The sequence below is a fragment of the Lepidothrix coronata genome, unplaced genomic scaffold (assembly GCF_001604755.1).
Source record: "Lepidothrix coronata isolate B3197 unplaced genomic scaffold, Lepidothrix_coronata-1.0 Scaffold163, whole genome shotgun sequence".
In the NCBI taxonomy this organism is placed as follows: Eukaryota; Metazoa; Chordata; class Aves; order Passeriformes; family Pipridae; genus Lepidothrix; species Lepidothrix coronata.
Genome location: NW_016690343.1, coordinates 1139304 through 1156869, shown reverse-complemented (window position 1 = coordinate 1156869; position 17566 = coordinate 1139304). Strand labels below are relative to the sequence as shown.

At 36.3% G+C, this 17566-nt stretch overlaps 1 protein-coding gene across 20 annotated transcripts in view; it reads left to right on the top strand.

The window, feature by feature from the left end:
* The first annotated feature begins 382 nt into the window (after nucleotides 1–382).
* NRXN1 (neurexin 1) overlaps nucleotides 383–17566 on the top strand; it is a 704201-nt gene continuing 687017 nt past the window's right edge. For 15 of the 20 annotated variants that reach the window (XM_017829343.1, XM_017829340.1, XM_017829336.1 and 12 more), the window contains exon 1: nucleotides 383–1136. In XM_017829343.1, the coding sequence (XP_017684832.1) occupies nucleotides 398–1136 (739 nt within the window). In that variant the 5' untranslated portion in view covers nucleotides 383–397. The remainder of the gene's footprint in view (nucleotides 1137–17566) is intronic. The other 5 variants (XM_017829352.1, XM_017829350.1, XM_017829349.1 and 2 more) reach the window with 1 other exon arrangement.

Below are 17566 nucleotides of genomic sequence, written 5' to 3'. Positions count from 1 at the left end.
CCACTTGGAGGAGAGTTTTGCCATTGATCTTGGTTTTTCTCCAGGTTTGGTAATGTTGGCTTTGGGGAAAATTTCTGCTGACTCACCCACCCCTGGACACCCTTTGCGGAGCCCAGCCGACCAGTGAAGAGACCAAACGGCACCTTACCCCCACTGCGGGTCCCCTCCAGTGGCCCCTGGCACCATCCCGTGCCCAACCGCATCCCGTGGGGCACCTGCAGCCCCCCGCCCCGGGGAGTCTCCCACAGTGACCCCCGCACCCGGGGCGGGGGTGAGTGTGCCTGAACCTCCCAGCGCAGCCGGTGCCCAGCAAGATTTTACCCTGTCTGCCCCCGGGGCCCCAGTGCTGCCCCCCGCCAGCCCTGCCGCCCCGCTCGCCCGCCCCAGGCCGCGCAGAATGGGGGCGGCGCTGGTGCGGCGTGGGGGCTGCCTCCTGCTCTGGCTGGCCTTACTGCTGGGCTGCTGGGCGGAGCTGGGCAGCGGGCTGGAGTTCCCAGGTGCGGAGGGCCAGTGGACCCGCTTCCCCAAGTGGAACGCCTGCTGCGAGAGTGAGATGAGCTTCAATATGAAGACACGCAGCTCCAGTGGGCTGGTGCTCTATTTTGATGACGAGGGCTTCTGCGACTTTCTGGAGCTCATCCTCACCCAGGGCGGGCGGCTACAGCTCAGCTTCTCCATCTTCTGTGCTGAGCCTGCCACCCTGCTCTCGGACACGGCGGTCAACGACAACCTCTGGCACTCTGTTGTCATCCGCCGCCACTTCAAGAACACGACGCTGATCATTGACCGAGCCGAGACCAAGTGGGTGGAGGTGAAGTCCAAACGGCGGGACATGACTGTCTTTAGCGGGCTCTTCTTAGGGGGGCTCCCGCCGGAGCTGCGGTCAGCGACGCTAAAGCTGACACTCTCCTCTGTCAAGGACCGGGAGCCCTTCAAGGGCTGGATAACAGACGTCCGGGTCAACTACACACAGGCATCACCAGTGGAGAGCCAGGAGGTGCGGCTGGATGACGAGCAGAGCCGCCTGTGTGCCAGGGAGGACGTCTGCCTCAACGGGGGCGTCTGCTCGGTGCTCAATGACCAGGCCGTCTGTGACTGCTCCCAAACGGGCTTTCGAGGGAAGGACTGCAGTGAAGGTAAGGTGCCATTTCAGTTCGCCCCACCGCCCCCCTCCCCATCACTCCATGGAGGGGACGGGTAGGAGGCCAGGCCTGCATGAAGTTTCATCTGTATGAGTGGATCTTCTTCCCTCCCCTCCCTTTCCATCATGTTCCTGGTTCCCCTCTTCCCCACCTTCTCCTCCCCGTCTTCCACGTGTCTCTGTGGCCAACCATGGTGCCATCACTCTTCTGTTTTCTGAGAGGCTGGGTGAGAGAAGGAAGAGGAGCAGGATGTTATTTGAATGTCCTCCGGGGATGAGGGGGGGATTTGGGGTTGTTCTGGGCGAAGGGAAGATGGGTCCTGGATACCAGATGTCTCCTGGGTGGGAGGGGGTGGTTGGCATCACACTTGGCTGGAGCTGAAGGAGGGGACGGGCATGCTTATCACAAGCAGCTTGTGGTAATTAGTTTGGGGAGCGGGGAAAGCAGTTCTGGGGATAATTTTACTGGATTAAGTGCAAAGATGACCTGGGTTTGGTTTTGTAGGGTAGAGGAGACCCAGAGTCCACTTTGTATTTGATATTTGCCTCTGCTATGTCATTGAAATAAAATCAGTGATTTATTTGTGAATTCCTGAAATTGTTGCTGGGTAGAGGGGGATTAAACAGAGGATTATGTTTTTACATGGATGTGAATGGTACTGCTTTACAATGTATTTAGCAATTCACCATGCCAGAAGACAGGGAGAATGCAAAAGAGCAAGGGGGAAGTACATACTTCAAGACCACAAAATTACTGAATAGTTTTACTAAGGAAGAGGGAGCTTAGAAAAATAGCAGTTTCCTGAATCCCATCTACAAATAAATCACTGGGTAAAATATGATTCATATTCAGTGCCCATTGTTTTTGGCAAATGGAAGGAATGTGAGCATTTAGTTTGCAGATGCATGCAGGACTCTTGTTTTTATTATTTTGTTAGTAAATGTACCATTGCTTGCAGCTCCCTAAGCATAGAAATTACATAGATTGTGTACCTAGAACAGGACGTAAAGGTGTATGAATGAAATAAGAGCAAATGTACCGAGGAAAAATATAATCATCATGTCAAAATTGGAGAGCAAAGACCTAAGTTTAAAATGTAAAAGGCAAATATAAATAAGATATTATCAAGGCCAAATTAAGATCTTCACTGAGTGGTTGCATGACATTTATGGCTGAATAATTTGCCTTTAGCATTTCTATCAGATTTCACTTATTATAAGAAAGAAAACATCATTTCTGACTGTGCTTTATTATGTAACACCTTCTGTCCTTAGTGTCAATATTCAAAACACTACAGTCATTCTGCATCCTTTTACTTTATCAGCTGTTTATCTCTCATCTGCCATTTGTAAAAAATTCAAACTCTATTAATATTTAAAATAATTCTTAATAAGAGCAAATGATAGTTTCAGAAAATAAGGCATTTGTACTTTCGATTGCACCCATTCCCAGAAACTGTAAAATGTTATGTCTTTTGTGTTAGGTAGATCATCTTACTGGATTTAGTATTTGGATGTCAATTTTTAATACATGATACTACATAATATATGAGTGTATGTACAATATTAAGTTGTTTTAGTTGGGCCCAAAAACCAAAAAGAAAATTGTGAGGTGTAGCAGCTTTATTAAAGCAACAATTGTAATTTAAATGCTATTATACCTTTACATGCCCTTTACACTAAAACATAGTTTATTTATTTGAAGTTATTTTAAACATATAATATTTATATAAAAACGTTCACATAAGTGCATGTAACATAAATCAGATAAATTCTTACCTTTACATAATAATAGGTTCAATATCCATTTTTAGGGAACTTTTTTATGTTTAGATTGAATGTTAGTGAAATACATATTTATATTTATATACATTAAAAATTGTATGGAGCTTTTAAGAAGATGACTCTCAAAATAATACTTAGAATCCCCCAAAATTAAGGTAAAATGCTGACTTCATTTAAGTAATGATGGGTTTACAATTGACCTCAGTGGGATCAAGATTCTCCTCACATGTCCCTTGACCACTAAAAAGCCTTATAAAATAATAGCAAGACTTATAATTTTAGCATATTCTCTCAACAAAGGATCATAAAGTATTCAGATTCTGATTTCATTTGGAACAGGAGACAACATTTCCCCTGCTAACGGTATAAATGGAACTAGTCCTACAGTTTATATTTGTTGATTGATAAAAGATAGTAACTGAAATTTCCATTGGTCACATTTTGATGAAGGGAATAGAAGCTACTTATATATACACTACTAAAGATATTATAAATTATTTAATATTCTAAGAAATAGAAAAGGCAAAAGGATAAGTAAGACCTTTATATCTGCCAAGAAAGAAACCCTGGCTACTGCTTAGTTTTTTGTAGCCAACAGAGAAATTAGGCTGTTGTGCTTTGATCTTTTGTTCCCGGAACATGTAAATTTTCCACAAACCTTGGCAAGAGATTGCCATTGCTAGAGGATCATCTCAGACATCTCATGCAATTATCTGGAGGGGTCTTTTGAGTTTTCACACTTACCCTTGTTTTGCTTTTTGTTTAAAAATGGTTTAGATCTTATCTGAAATTCTAGACAGGTGTCCTAGTTGGTACCTTTTCTTTAAAGGTGAAAGATGGTTACTAAATTCGGTATTCCTTGGATTTATTTTTTTTTTTTCTTGGGTTTATTGTGGTTCTGTATCTCTGCAGTCTGGTAAGACACAGAGTCCCACCGTGTAATGAGGAGGACTTTAGGAATCAATATCAACAACAATAAAGAAAACCTTTTCAGAATTTTCTATCCTGACTTGCATGTTTGAAAGTTTAGAAATAATAGATTTACAATCAAAATTTCAAGTCTTAGGATGCCATTTTGGATATAAGTTCAGCTATTTTCAGGAGAAAATCTGGTGATTTTTTTTTCAGATTTCATCTTTGAAAATCTCACTAATGTTTCCTGCAGTAATTTTTTTCTTATAAGAATGAAGTTCCACCAAGTTAGGTTTTTTTCAAAACACATATTAATATAAATTATTTCCAGTAGGTTTAACTGGTTTTGTACCTGTCTAAATCAGGAGTAGCTTCATTTATGCTTTCTGAACTACACCAGTAAGAACAGTGCAAGCTAGGAAAGAACCATTCACTCATGCCCTTTGTTCAAATAGGATCTAAATTCTCTTCAGTGGGAGCTTTGGCATAAATCACAGAAAAAGGACTGGAGTTTTGCCTAAGTGTCAAGGATGTCCAGTCCACAGCAGAGAAAATTATGCTCTGTAGCAGTTCTGTTGTTGATGAGTCCATGAGTAAAAACGCTACAGGTGTCCTCTAAAAGAGATGATAAAATCTCTATTTAGTACTGAAGAAGGCAAGAGAATATTATTTCACATAATAATAGTGACTCAATAGAAGGAAAAATAAAATTATAATACATTTTATTAGGAATAAGACTAGCCTTGAAATAAACCCTAATTGCCATATCAGTTTTCTGATAAATTTTTGACACACATTGCAATATATTCAGTGAAAATTATAAGATTTCCTGAAATTACTCAAATTGGTATGGCTTGATTCTATGATAGGGAGAGCTGTTTATTAAAAAGACAGATCTTTAAAGTCAGATTTTTAGTGAATTAAGTCAAGGTCCTAGAAAGTAAGGAGAATACCTTATTCATATCAATGAACCTCCATCTTCCTCTTCTGACTTTGCTCCTTACACTAAAATTTCAAAACCAAAAACTCCTATTTTGCATATTAAATTAGTAAAATAGTGACCTTCTGACTTTAGACAAAAAGTATAATTTTTATTTCATCCTCATTTATATAAAAATGAACTTGTCTAGTATCCTATCTGAGAAAATAAGCAGATGCCTCTAAAAGAAGTAGTAAAATACACATGATTTGATTTGGAGGAATTTTCTCACTGCTGCTAAGTTCTTGTCACTCCATGTCCTTCTGCTTTTCTATATCTGTAATTGCTTGAAAAAATTGCACACAGGATCATATATCTTTTTAAAATATAGCTTGCCTACTTGCCTCAATACTAGTATGCTATAGAGACAATTGCTCAGTGAATTCAAAGTATTCCTGTTTTGAACATGTTTTATTTTAACTGTTCTACTGACTTTCTGGTTCATGAGAAAAATGAGGACTGTTCATGCAGCTATTCACTGTAAGAGATACTCTTTCTTGTCAGATATTCAGAAGTTGATGCCAGCTATGGTTTGAACTGTGAAAGTGATTTTTGAGGAAGCGAGTTCCAGATGTCTCTGGCTAGCCAGCATTTAGATTTGTTTGTTTGGGTTCTGATTATATTACATCAGTCTTTGTTGTGCATATTTCCTTTTTCATGTTAACTTTTTAAAAAGTCATCCAATATTTATAACTCTTTGAAAATTTTCATATTTTAATCCATTTAATTCTCTTATACCATGAATGAAACATTTAAACTTCTTTTGGCATTAATTATCTATTGCAAGATACATGTTTGAGTGAGGTGCTGTTGAACTCATTGCCTATAGTCAGTCTTATCAGAGTGGTCACCATGGTCTTTATTCTTCTTGAATAGTTAGATAAATTTACTTTGGGGTAGTAAATACTGTGAACAAAACTTTCCTTTTGATTTACACTTCAGAATTTTTACCTACACTGTACATCTCTATTAAACGATCTGTGTTCCTTCTGTATGCTGAATTTCTTGTTAGTGCCAATGGCCACTGGGGTGATGTTGATTTAGAAGGAGGGGTAGAAATCCACCAGAGATTGTGCTAAGCTTGTGTTGTATTTAGTAATTATGTCATTAATTTAACAATAATTTTTTTCACTTTATTTAATATTTTTAAATGGTGGCTTTGTTGTCAGAGTAGAATCTTGAGCGCAGGTAGTCAAGTGATCCAAAAGTCTTTCAGAACTGTGTTAAACCTGTGCCCTTGACCTTTAGTCGTATGAAAACACACTCCTTATGGCAGTTTAAAGCACAATTTTGCATCATTTTCATAATGCAATTTGATGTATTATTTTGTTTGCAGGATTCAGCATTATAGGATATTGATTTCAATATCTACCTCGTGTAAAATCACAGGAATTTAAATACTGTGTCACTGGTAATTAGGAGTTGGCAGTCTGTTTTCTATTATCTTCTAAGGAGGTTTCTTGTTGAGTATTACTAATCCTTTCAAAATGCTGATATTGAAATACTTCCAAAAGACCAGGTACACATATAGCCTACATCTCGGTATCCCAGATCAATAATATTTTAATTAACGAGGTTGTTGCTTTCCTTTGTGCCTAGTTGAGGTGCCAGGTCCTTGTAATTTTAAGTCTATATTGTAAATTATAGAAAGCTAATATGCTAGAAGAATTTACATCTAGCACCATAGGACCATAGGACCTTGTGTCAGATTGTGTCATATTAATTCAGAACTTCAAAAGAATATTTTAAAATTGTTTATATTTTAATGTTACTACTCTTCAAGGCTTACAGGCATTTTTGACCAAATGTACTTGATCTTTTGTCTCAGCTGCAGGTTGAGCTCCCTAGGAGTCTTTTAACAGTAAATGCTAGCCAAGGAGTTGTGGGAAAACATTTGGATTCCAGAACATATAATTTTATCCCATCATCATTACCGACCTGATGGATAGGAATGGGGAAACACCCTGGCAATTAAAACCAGCTCCTGATAGAAATAGCTTTATGTAGAGGCTAACATTAACATATGCAGCTTGAAGGGTTTATGCTTCTTTTAATAAACTTATCAAAATAGGTTGGTAATTTAAAACAAAAAGGTTCATCCATCTCTCTTGCTGAATTTAGTATGATGTTTTATCTTCCATAAAGCTTGATGTTCCTTTCAGCAAACATGAAACCATACCAGCTTCTGGAAAAATGCTTTGTCCGATCTATTGCTCTGTAGATGAAAGTTGTGTATGTTCATAAACACATGATTTTACAGAATAGTGAACAGCATTTTGAGGTGTTGCATACCTTTTTGTACCCGAGGAGTAAATTGTAAAGACTGAAGTATACCTCCTTCAGGAAATGATTTGGTAGAACATTGCAAAATACCTTTACCTGTGTTATATTGACTAGCAAATAATTGACTAGTGTTAATTGACTAGTAAAGTTAGGCTATGTAATACTTTGATGCCTTTATTTAGTTCTACGCTGACCCAGGATCGTAGTTTAATCTTTTGCAGAAGATGTGCACTTTCACTGAATGACAGTTTCTCTTTCTGTACTGTGGTGATGGTATCTGAGAGTATCACGAGCACTTTACTGGCCTGGATTATATTGTCAGTTGTGCAGAACTCAACCTTGAAGCTCAGATGCTCTTCTGCCAAGCTAAAAAGTAGTTGTGTGCAGTGGGTTCATGCTAATGTCTAACCATTCTCCTGGATCTTGGAGTAGAATTGGTAGAATCAATGAGCACTTCAATGCACAAAATACCTGTGGTAACTAATGACCTAATGAATAGGGAAAAGCTGTGGTTTTGATATGCCGTTGTTTTCTCAGTGACCCTAGTCGGTTCACACCATTTCTCCAGTTTGTTTTCTCCATCTGTGAAGTTAAACCAGTGACACTCCACACATGCTTCTTTTGTACCCTTTTTTTCCTGGTCATCAGGTACTTGAAAGATGAAAGATCAGAATTTCCGTTAGGGATCTAGTAGGGGAAGTCAAGACTTGAAGCTCCCTTTGCTGTAGTGCAACCACTTTAGACTACAGAACTGAAACTTGTCAGTTGGCTTTGAAGTTGCTGGCATTCCTACTGCCTAGCCATAGCTGAGTGTTCAGAATAGTGTGTTTTTTCTTGTGTACAACTTGTCTGCCACTGCTTTCCATTGGTCTGACTAGATATTGGAAATGATGTCAACTTCCAATCACATTTCCTTTGACAATTCAGCTCTTCTTATAGTCATAACAGTTCTCATCCTTTGCAACATTACACTTGTACAAAAGCCATCCTTATTCATGTAAAAGAATCTAAGGTTTAATGTCTGAGGATAACTGAAGAACTCTGGTTCCCAGTCGATGACCATATAATTTTTTTTTAAAATTTAATTTTCTTTCTTTTTTAATGAGAAATCTGGGGGTGAAAGTGGGAGGTGGCCTCAGTCATGCCTGGTTTGAGCTTGTAAAGAAATGAGACAGGGGTATACTGGCAGCAAATCTATAAGAACAGGGTTATATGATAAGAATTTAGATTTCTTTAATTCTGTGGAGTGGATTATGAACCTGGAACTATTCAGCTAGGTCCTATTAAGCAGCAAACTTGGTGCCTTTTAGATAGCTGTAAAAAACATGTTCTGTTTTCATTTTTCACTGGAGTCAGTTTGAAGTCCCATTGACTAAAGTTTAGAATTAGGGCAAATCTAATAACCTGCTGATTCTGAACTTATATTCAAGTGGGAATATGAAAACAGAGAGATCTAGGGCAAATTAAATAACCTGCTGATTCTGACTGTAGTATTCTTCTGGGAATATCTATAGAGAAAATACTTTCATAAATTCTGATATTTATTACCATCATCATCTTCATGATTATAATTATTCATTAGTTTAATATGTGCCTTGTGAACCATGATGAAAGAGTAAAGCTATATGACTAATTTTGTTTTATATTTAAGACACTCTGTAATTTGAGGAAAAATCTGTTTAAAAAAAAAAAAAAAAAAAAAAAGGAGGGTGTATTCACCAGGATCACTTTTAGGAGTTGCTGCCACTACAAACTGTGAAACACTGTATTTTGCCTATGTAGGTGTTACATACTAACAATGCTATGCAGGTGTGCAAGTTGCAGATTCCTTTTAGACTGTGCCTCATTGCACAAGGTCTTGAATTGAGAAGGTTTGACTTTTTGGTGATTTTGTCTAGAGAAAGGGCTTTGTGTTGCTCAAGGCAGAGAAACTAGATTGATGCTTCTCACAGTGCTGTCTGTAATTAAGGGAATGCATACAGCCTTTGAGGAGGTCACTGACATTATACTATGCAATTGAAGATGCATGTCACAGTTCCAAAGTTTCTGAATTACATCTTAATTTCTGATACAGAATGACCTTCATGTTGGTCTTCTTTCTCTTTTGTACTTTTTAGCTTTAACAAAAGATTTTTAAAAAATGACACTTCCGTCAAAGGAGGTATTTCTGTTGGGAAATGACTCCTTGAGAAAGATTGCACGTATATATTATAAATTATATGTACTTTCTTTTGAAGAAGTATATAGAAAATCACAAAATTAGTTGAGTAGACATGGGGTAAAGTTCTGTATCTCAATAATGCAATTTTCTTTAGAAGCTTATTCTGACTCTTCTTTGTTCCCAAAGGTGACAATAGAAATGTTCACACACACACACATCAGCATTTATACAATGGGTGTCTGGGGCACAACCATGATGAATAGCTTTAGGATGAATTACGATCTTGTGATGCAAAGATTATATTAATTATTAAAAAAATGTGTGAATTGGGCCCTATTACTAGGAGAAAAAAAAAGTGCTCGTCAACTCTCTCAAGAAAGATGTTATATTTCCCCATTCTAAATCATGCAGGAGTGATAAAAGTGGTATAAAAAAGTTTGGATTCCACTGATTATTGCTGAGCAACAGGCTTACATTTTACATTTGTAAAATTATTTGTACATTTTACATTTGTAAAATCAGACTCTTAACCTGTAAGGTCCAGGGGCAGAAGTCAGAGAGGCCAGTGAGACACTGCATCTTCTTCCCAGACTACACACACTGCTATGTGTAAGCACAATGATTTTCAGTAATAGAACTTTTTACCCGCTCTTGTTGCAAATCCACTGACAACCACGTTCATGTTTACATTGAGAGATTTTATCTATTCTCTTATCATTGACTGGATCCCATTTTCTTAAGTGTCATTGGAGTCTTTAAAAAGTAGAGTCTTTCTTGCACATTATAAGTACCTACATCATTCAAATTTGCTACTCAGTCCCATATTACCCATTGTGATACTGTGAGTCATGCTGGTGGATTTTGTAAATCTTAAACCATGAAAGCATGCATAGTGATGCAAGTGAATAAAATTCCCTTCCAATTTTTTCACTATTAAAAAAAAAAAAGGAAAACAAACATAAACATATCCATTGCAATATAAGTTAGTGGCACCACAGAATTCAGAAGCAAAGATGCCTTCATTGAGTGGTGACTTTCATCTTTTTTTTCTTGCTTGTGTTTAAGCATAGAATTTGTCTCTCCATTTTATTAACATTTGCATGAAAAAATAATAAAAAGCAGTTAGTGATGCTGTATCTATTGTGATAATGGTATACCTAATTCAAAAAGCATTCCTCTAAGAGCTTAGTAATATTTAGTTCTTTTGATGTTTAACTTTAATATGGGATTATTGCTCCTTGCATAGCCTAAATATATCAAGTAAGCTGAGTACAGGTTTTGATGTTACTCAACTTTGCTCTTCCTTAGTTTCCTCAACAGAATTTTGAAAAATGGCATCTAAATATGTCTTGGAAACTTGTCCTTGCCCAGTCTGAGCTCTCAGTGACTTTCAGTCATTATAGAATGAAGAAAGAGATACTAAGGACATTGATTAACCAAAGGAATTGGAAGAGGAAAATGTCTTTAGAAATCATATATATTATTCTGTAAAATATTTTAAAAATATTTTGCTTTTGTAGATTTGTCACATTCAGTAGTATCTCTGTCAATTGATGGGCTAAAATAACTTGTTGCAGTAGTCCTTTCATGTGTATGTAAATCAGAATTGATGCCTCTTGAAGTTAATGTGTTAAGCCATTGTAAAATAAGAGTAAGATCAGAATCAGGTTCTCTGGTTAGGAAAAAAAGCCCTTTCAACTGTATCAATATTAAAACACCCCAAAAACTCACAGAATAATAGACCTAATCTTGCCCACTACTATGTAACACTACTTTGCAATCTTTACAGAAGTTTCTTTTGTCATTCAGATGCATAGAAACATTTTATCAGCACAAAAATGACTGTGGAGAAGCTTTGCTTGCTTGTTTCTGACACCTGCATGGTAACAATAATTACTTATTCCACTCTTTGGTTTTTCTCTTTTGTAGACGGGGAGTGAGAACTTGCAATGCTGTTTTCCCTTGTAAAATTGTAAATTAATAGCTAAAAAAAAATCATATTTTACCCTCACTTTCACCCCCATAGAGGAGATGACCTATCATCTATTAAAATATTTGCCCTTTGAAAATAGACTGTCAAGTATTTTTGTCATCTATGTGTTTGAATCAATCTTCACACTCCCTTGGTTGTTCTTAGATAACCATTTAGTGCACAGGTTTTTTGAAGTGCAGCTCAGTGTGGCCAGTTTGCAGCTTCTCTAATCAGCCTAAGTCATCAGGGTCAGTCTAACATGTATGAACATCCTGCACTCAACAATTACGCTCTGAAAATAGCACTAAGTTTGTAAAACAAAGCACGTAGAAGCTGTGAACTGTCAGGACAAAAGATACTGTGCAATTTCAATTTCATCTGTTTCTGGGTATCCATTATGAAATAATGTTTAATTACATGATCATATAGCTCTTTATCCTCAAGCTTACTGCCTCGTTCAGTGCATAGGCTGATAATAAGTTCTTCAATATTTTGTTTTCTCCTTGCTGTTCAGTTTGTAGCCCTGAGCCTTATTTATCGTCCGTATTCAAATCAGCTCTGAAGAGAAATTAGTAATTTTTCCCTGGGCTTTTCTAAGGTTTTCATGCCGACATCTGAGCTGCTATGCAAATATTAAAAATTACACAATGCCCAAGTATGATGACAGATGCTATTAACCCATTCGTAGAGGAGAACTGAGGCAAATGAGACTGCAGGTAAAAAAATTCACTGAGTGCCCATCTGAAGTTTTTCTGATTACTTCACATATAATACCACATACTTTAAGCATCCACTATAACTTCAAAGTACAACTCTCCCTGCCTTCAGATTAGAGGTTTGAGTGATCAGCACTGCGTGTTCCAGGATATTCAGCACGGCACACTCTCCAAAGGTGCAAATACCCTGAACAACGTTAGGAATGACCACCCAGAAAATGCCTGTCTTTAAAAACCTGACCAAAATTGCATGGTATTTTTAGGAGAGAAGGGGGTAGAATATATTTCTTCCACACAGCATTCACCTCTCCTTGCTATGAGGTACACCCCACTCCTTTTCAGCAAGGTCTCGTGTACTGCAGGGGCAGGTGCAAAGAAAGCACAAGAGCTTTCTTTGTTACTCGGTCATTACTTATTGCTAAGAATAGTCCTGTGTACCGATGAAGTGAAGGAAGCTCTGGAGACAATTGCATTAAACTGTGTAATTAAAGGCTATATCTTACCCTATATGAATAAAGTAGATGGATCTAAGTTGTGTAAGAAGCCTTATGCCTCAGAGCTGCTATTTTTGCCTTTGCTGCCCAAAGAATATTCTTTCAAGATAGTAAAGTAGTCAGTGTGTATAATTTTTTTTAGATTTTAAAGACTTGATTCCCACGCAGACATCCCAGCCCCAGCCATTGTGCTTTCTGCACTTGAATGAGGAAGCTCCCTTTCCTCAGGGCCCACTCCCAGCAGGGAAGTTGCTATTGGATTGACACTTTACCAGGTTCAAAACTGGGTAAGCTGGACCTAGCATAGGCTACAGAGACCAAGAAGACCTGCTGAGGCTGAAGTTAACACAGTCTTTCAGGAGCTGACTAGTACAATCCAAGACATCTCCACTAATACTGTACAAACGTATTTTTGAGAAAATTTGCAACTTGAACAGATTGTGGTGGGCTTTGAAGGGGTTGACAAGAGGCTCAAACACGAAAGTCAAGTTACTCCTGCCCAAATGTTTTTTATATTTCTGCTTCAAAATAAGGCTGAAGTCAAAAGGAATCAGAATGGAAATTAAAGTTTCTTAGAGTTCCCTTGGGGAGATACTACTGCTAACATAAATGTCAGGTTTTCAGTTGAGAATTTTTGTGATTAGATAAAATATATTTTTTTAAGACTGAAAAAAAGAAATAAAAGACTTGGACAAAATTGTTTCAGTACATTTCAGAACCATTTTTTCCAGTGAACTGAGTTTTTAAAATAAAATACAGGCATGGTATTTGCACATCTGCTTATCAGTGTTGCCATTAAAGTTCCCTAAAATTATTTCTTAAACTCTTCCTGTAAAAGTTGTATATAAGGAATAGTATAGCCACAGTACAATATTCTGTACACAAGACCCAGAAATGCAGTGTTTGTTTTTGATGTGAGCAGCCAATATTTTTAAGACACTTATGTCTTTATAAGAGCTACATTTATTAATGTTCCAGGTCTTTTGAGTGCACCTTTATTATTGTTCTCCTTATGCAGAGATGCTTACTTTCTCTATGCACAGAACTAGTTTCTCTTTCTTTCCCTGCGTGTTAAAAAAAAAAAATTATGAAGATAAAAAATATTTATTTTCCCTTTTCCTTTCCATGATTTATATATGTTATACTATGTCTTATTTGCCTAGAAAGAAGACAAATAAGAATCTTTTAGGGCAGGAGGTGACACAGAATAAAGTCATAGTCAAATTCCCAGTGAATTTCTTTATGATCACTTAATTCACAGATGGTCCCACTGTATTTATTTGGATTATTTGTATGAATAATTTTATCCCCTTGATCCACAGTATAAACTTATGTGTGTACTAGTATGCTGCAGATAACGATACTTATTTTAATAATACAATATGGCTATTTAAAAGCATATGATTATCCTATATGTTACCTCATGGTATTTAATCATCTAGTTACATTTTAAGGAATATTAAATGTTATTACTCCCACTGATTTAAATGGGACTATATGTGTTAGAATGAATAGAAAATGTTTTAAAATTAAAAAAGTGCAGTGATCAAAAGAAGAATTTAAAATTGTGGTTTGACCATAATCGGATACAAGCTAAACTGCAGAATCATAGACAAGCAATCAATATTTATAATTTTTGGAGATAACTATTCGTGGTTTTACATATCGTAAATGTCATGCCTAGTATGTAATCTAATTCGATTCATCTTTAGAAATGCCTTTTTTAATGAATAATGATGAATTTAAACTCAGATGTCTGTATGCATATAAATTGTCTTCAAGCTCAATGTATGTGTCATTTACCACCTTTTTACTGCATTTTCTAGAAAAGAATTGTAGTGCTATTTCTTTAGGAAAGCTTAAATTCTGCAGCAAAATAGTACCAGTCAGAAATCCAAGTCCTATGTAGCATCCCTAAAGGCTATTTTTTGCTAAGCAATGAAGGGAGTATAATTTAATACAGTCTGATTTTACTGTCATTTAAAATATGTCCCTAGCTCAGCAGTACTGCTCTGCAAACTTTTTTTTTTTTTGAAATATAGAAGGTATATACAAACAGTGAAAGAAAAGTTTAATAGACTAATGGGACCGTAGGATATCAATAAAAATGTATTGACACTTCGATCACCATTAAATCTACTACCTACACTTACCAGACTTCTCAAAATATTAGTTTCTGTGATTGTTTACAGCATTCATGCATTTCATAAACAAGCTAAAAATGCTTCTCAATTTAATAAATATATAGAAAACAACTCGTCCTAAATGTAACTTTACAAAGACTCCTTAATTAAAAAAATAAATAAATTATAAATTAAAAGCAATACTTCTGTCATTAACAAGAGGTATCTCTATTTTACAATTGTTAAAGTGTTGTCTCTGGGATTTATAACAGTAGGATTGAAAATTAGGTAGTCTTCAGTATTTTTTAAATTGATGCAGATATTATTTTATATTAATTCTGTCTCACATCTGCCCCTAACACATGGGAAATTGTGCTGCAGCTTGGTCCTGCCACAAGGGTTTGGGTAAAGAGGAATAATTCTCTAGGGAGGACTTTGCTAAATTCAGATTGTTGGGATAGAGCAGTTCCTCTGGCAATTCTGCCAGTTGATCCAAAGGGGCAAACTAGAGTTTTCTGATAGCAAATGTGCAGTAGCATAAGGGGAGCCAAGGTCTTTGCCCTCTCAGCTACAGGAGAAGTGAGCATGTGACTCTTGTATACATCTCTTTGAATTTCTGTCCATATAGCTGTGATTGATTCCTACAGGCATTATTTATCAATGTTTGGGCCAGAAAAAAAAAAATAATTTCAGTGATTTGAAAAATATTTTCTCTCTTTTAAAAGGAGTCTGTTTTCAAAGCTATATAAGGTAAAACTTGTCTCTCAATATTCCTGGTAGTCTCACTATACTATATGTTAATAAAAATCATTAATTTTTTCAGTTGAATTTGGGAACTGGACCTCCATTTTCTGTAACCCACTAGCATCACTTTTAAATCAAGTCTTAGAAAACTCTAAGTAACAAAATTTTCATAGCTGTCAAAAGTATTTTTGAGAGTTGCTTTCCTTTTTCCTGTGTTCAAAACAGGTTATTAATTTTCTTTAAGTTTTTCAGCTGAATTTCAATATGACTTAGTGTTTTCTCTGACTTTATACAAAGGATATCTTGAAAATTGTTGATAAAATAAGAGACTGGCAATGTTGTTGAAACAAACCTTTGGTAACCAAATAAATGATACCGGGAGAAGAGTGTAACAAAAATATCTGGAATTTTATTAGATATTACAGTAGGATATCATGCTCAGCCATGTTGCAGTGAATTATTTGTCTCTGAATGTGTTGTGTACTGCCCGTGTCTAAAGGGTGTGCAACAGTCTCGCCACGAGTCTCATCCTACACTTCTTACTGCAAGTTGTTCTTTCTGTTGGTTTTGTTTGATAAAAACTGCATGATACTTAATATACAACCAGCTGCAAGTTCTCCTCTGAAATGCTGGGTCCCTTCAGAAAATCATTTTAATTGTGATAGTGACCTTTGCTTCTAGGGTTTGCACAGTTGGCTGTGGTTAAGAAAAACTTATTGTGAAACAACCCTTTTGAGCTTTGTACACAGATATTATTTCTTCTTTAGAAACTGGATCCTTCATAAATGATTACATCAGATGAATGGTAGACATCTGGAAGCATAAAATGGAAAAATAAAAAAAAAAGAGATGAAGAACTGAGAAGTAATTAAGTACTGGAAATGGGATTTGGAATTGCTATTTTATTTTCACTATTCTATTACAAGTCCTTTATATATCTCAAGTATTTAATCTTCCTCACAGTTTTTCATCCATAAAATAAGGTCAATAATATTCACTGCCTTCTTATCATTCCCTGTCTGTTTTGTTTAGTAGTGTCTGAGATTTCAGAGCATATTTTGCTATATTCCTACCAATATCTCCTACAAGAGATGATGATCTAACTTATGGTTTTAGAAGTTATGTATTATATACAATATTAAGCTGTAGTTAAGATGCAAACATTGGAGCAAAAGTAATGAATAAATTATTGTAACTTAGAGTATTCCAGATTGCTTTAGGGGCAACTAAATTCCTGATGTATTCATACATAGCCTTTATAAACAAATGTTCTTCTTTGGAATAACCAATTTGTGTCTGATTTATGGGTTATTTCTCAAAGCATGACATGGCAACGGGATCTGTTAAAAATATTAGTATATCCTTGAGTAAAAAGATGTTTATTTGTAAAGGGGTCCTTCAGAATTGTACCATCAGAAGATTTTTAGTTTTATCTCCTTTGCAAGTAAAAGCAAAGATGGTTTTTGGGAATGAACTGAAAACCTCCTAAAATATGTGTAAAATTGTATTTTATTAGGACAAATGTCAGCTGATAAGAATTTTCTTAGGCATACTTCACTGTAATGGTACTTGCTGACGGTATTGTTTGAAGGATTTTAGAGCTTTCCAGCAAAAAGTGTTTACAAAATGTCATAAAATGCCCTTTGTAGTAACAAAAAGGTGCAAGGGGGAAACAGTGATTTTCCTTAATACCTGGTTACGTAAAGGCTATTTTGAACAAAACAGACTGATTAGCTAGTAAAAAGGAAAAAAGCACTTTCCTAAATTTCTAGCTTTTTGGTTCCTCTGCTACTAGGATTTTGCCTACAAGCATAAGATGAATTCCTTCATCTGTATTTGAATTGAAATGAAGATCTGATTTTCATCAATGTAACAGTGGAATGATTGTCCTTGGGCAATCTTTGAAAGGAAGAGAATATTCTTTCTGATTTCAGAAATTTTTGGATCAAGGGGTTTGGTTCTACCTCTGACTGCTTTAGCTCTCTTTCGGAGAAGTTAGTTATTATTGTTCATGAAAAATATATCCAAATTTGTTGCTTTTACTAACTATTTATAGAACAGTTTATGCAGAAATAATTCTAATCTGATCTTTATATAATGAAATAATGTTACAAAGCTCTCAAGTATATGTAGCTTAAATGACTTTAGCTATAACATTTGATGCCATGAACGTCTCATGAGGGTATCTTTAGATAGCAGTTAGTAGACTAACAAGTAATTCACTTATTTTTCATGAACCGTGGTTAGATGTGTATA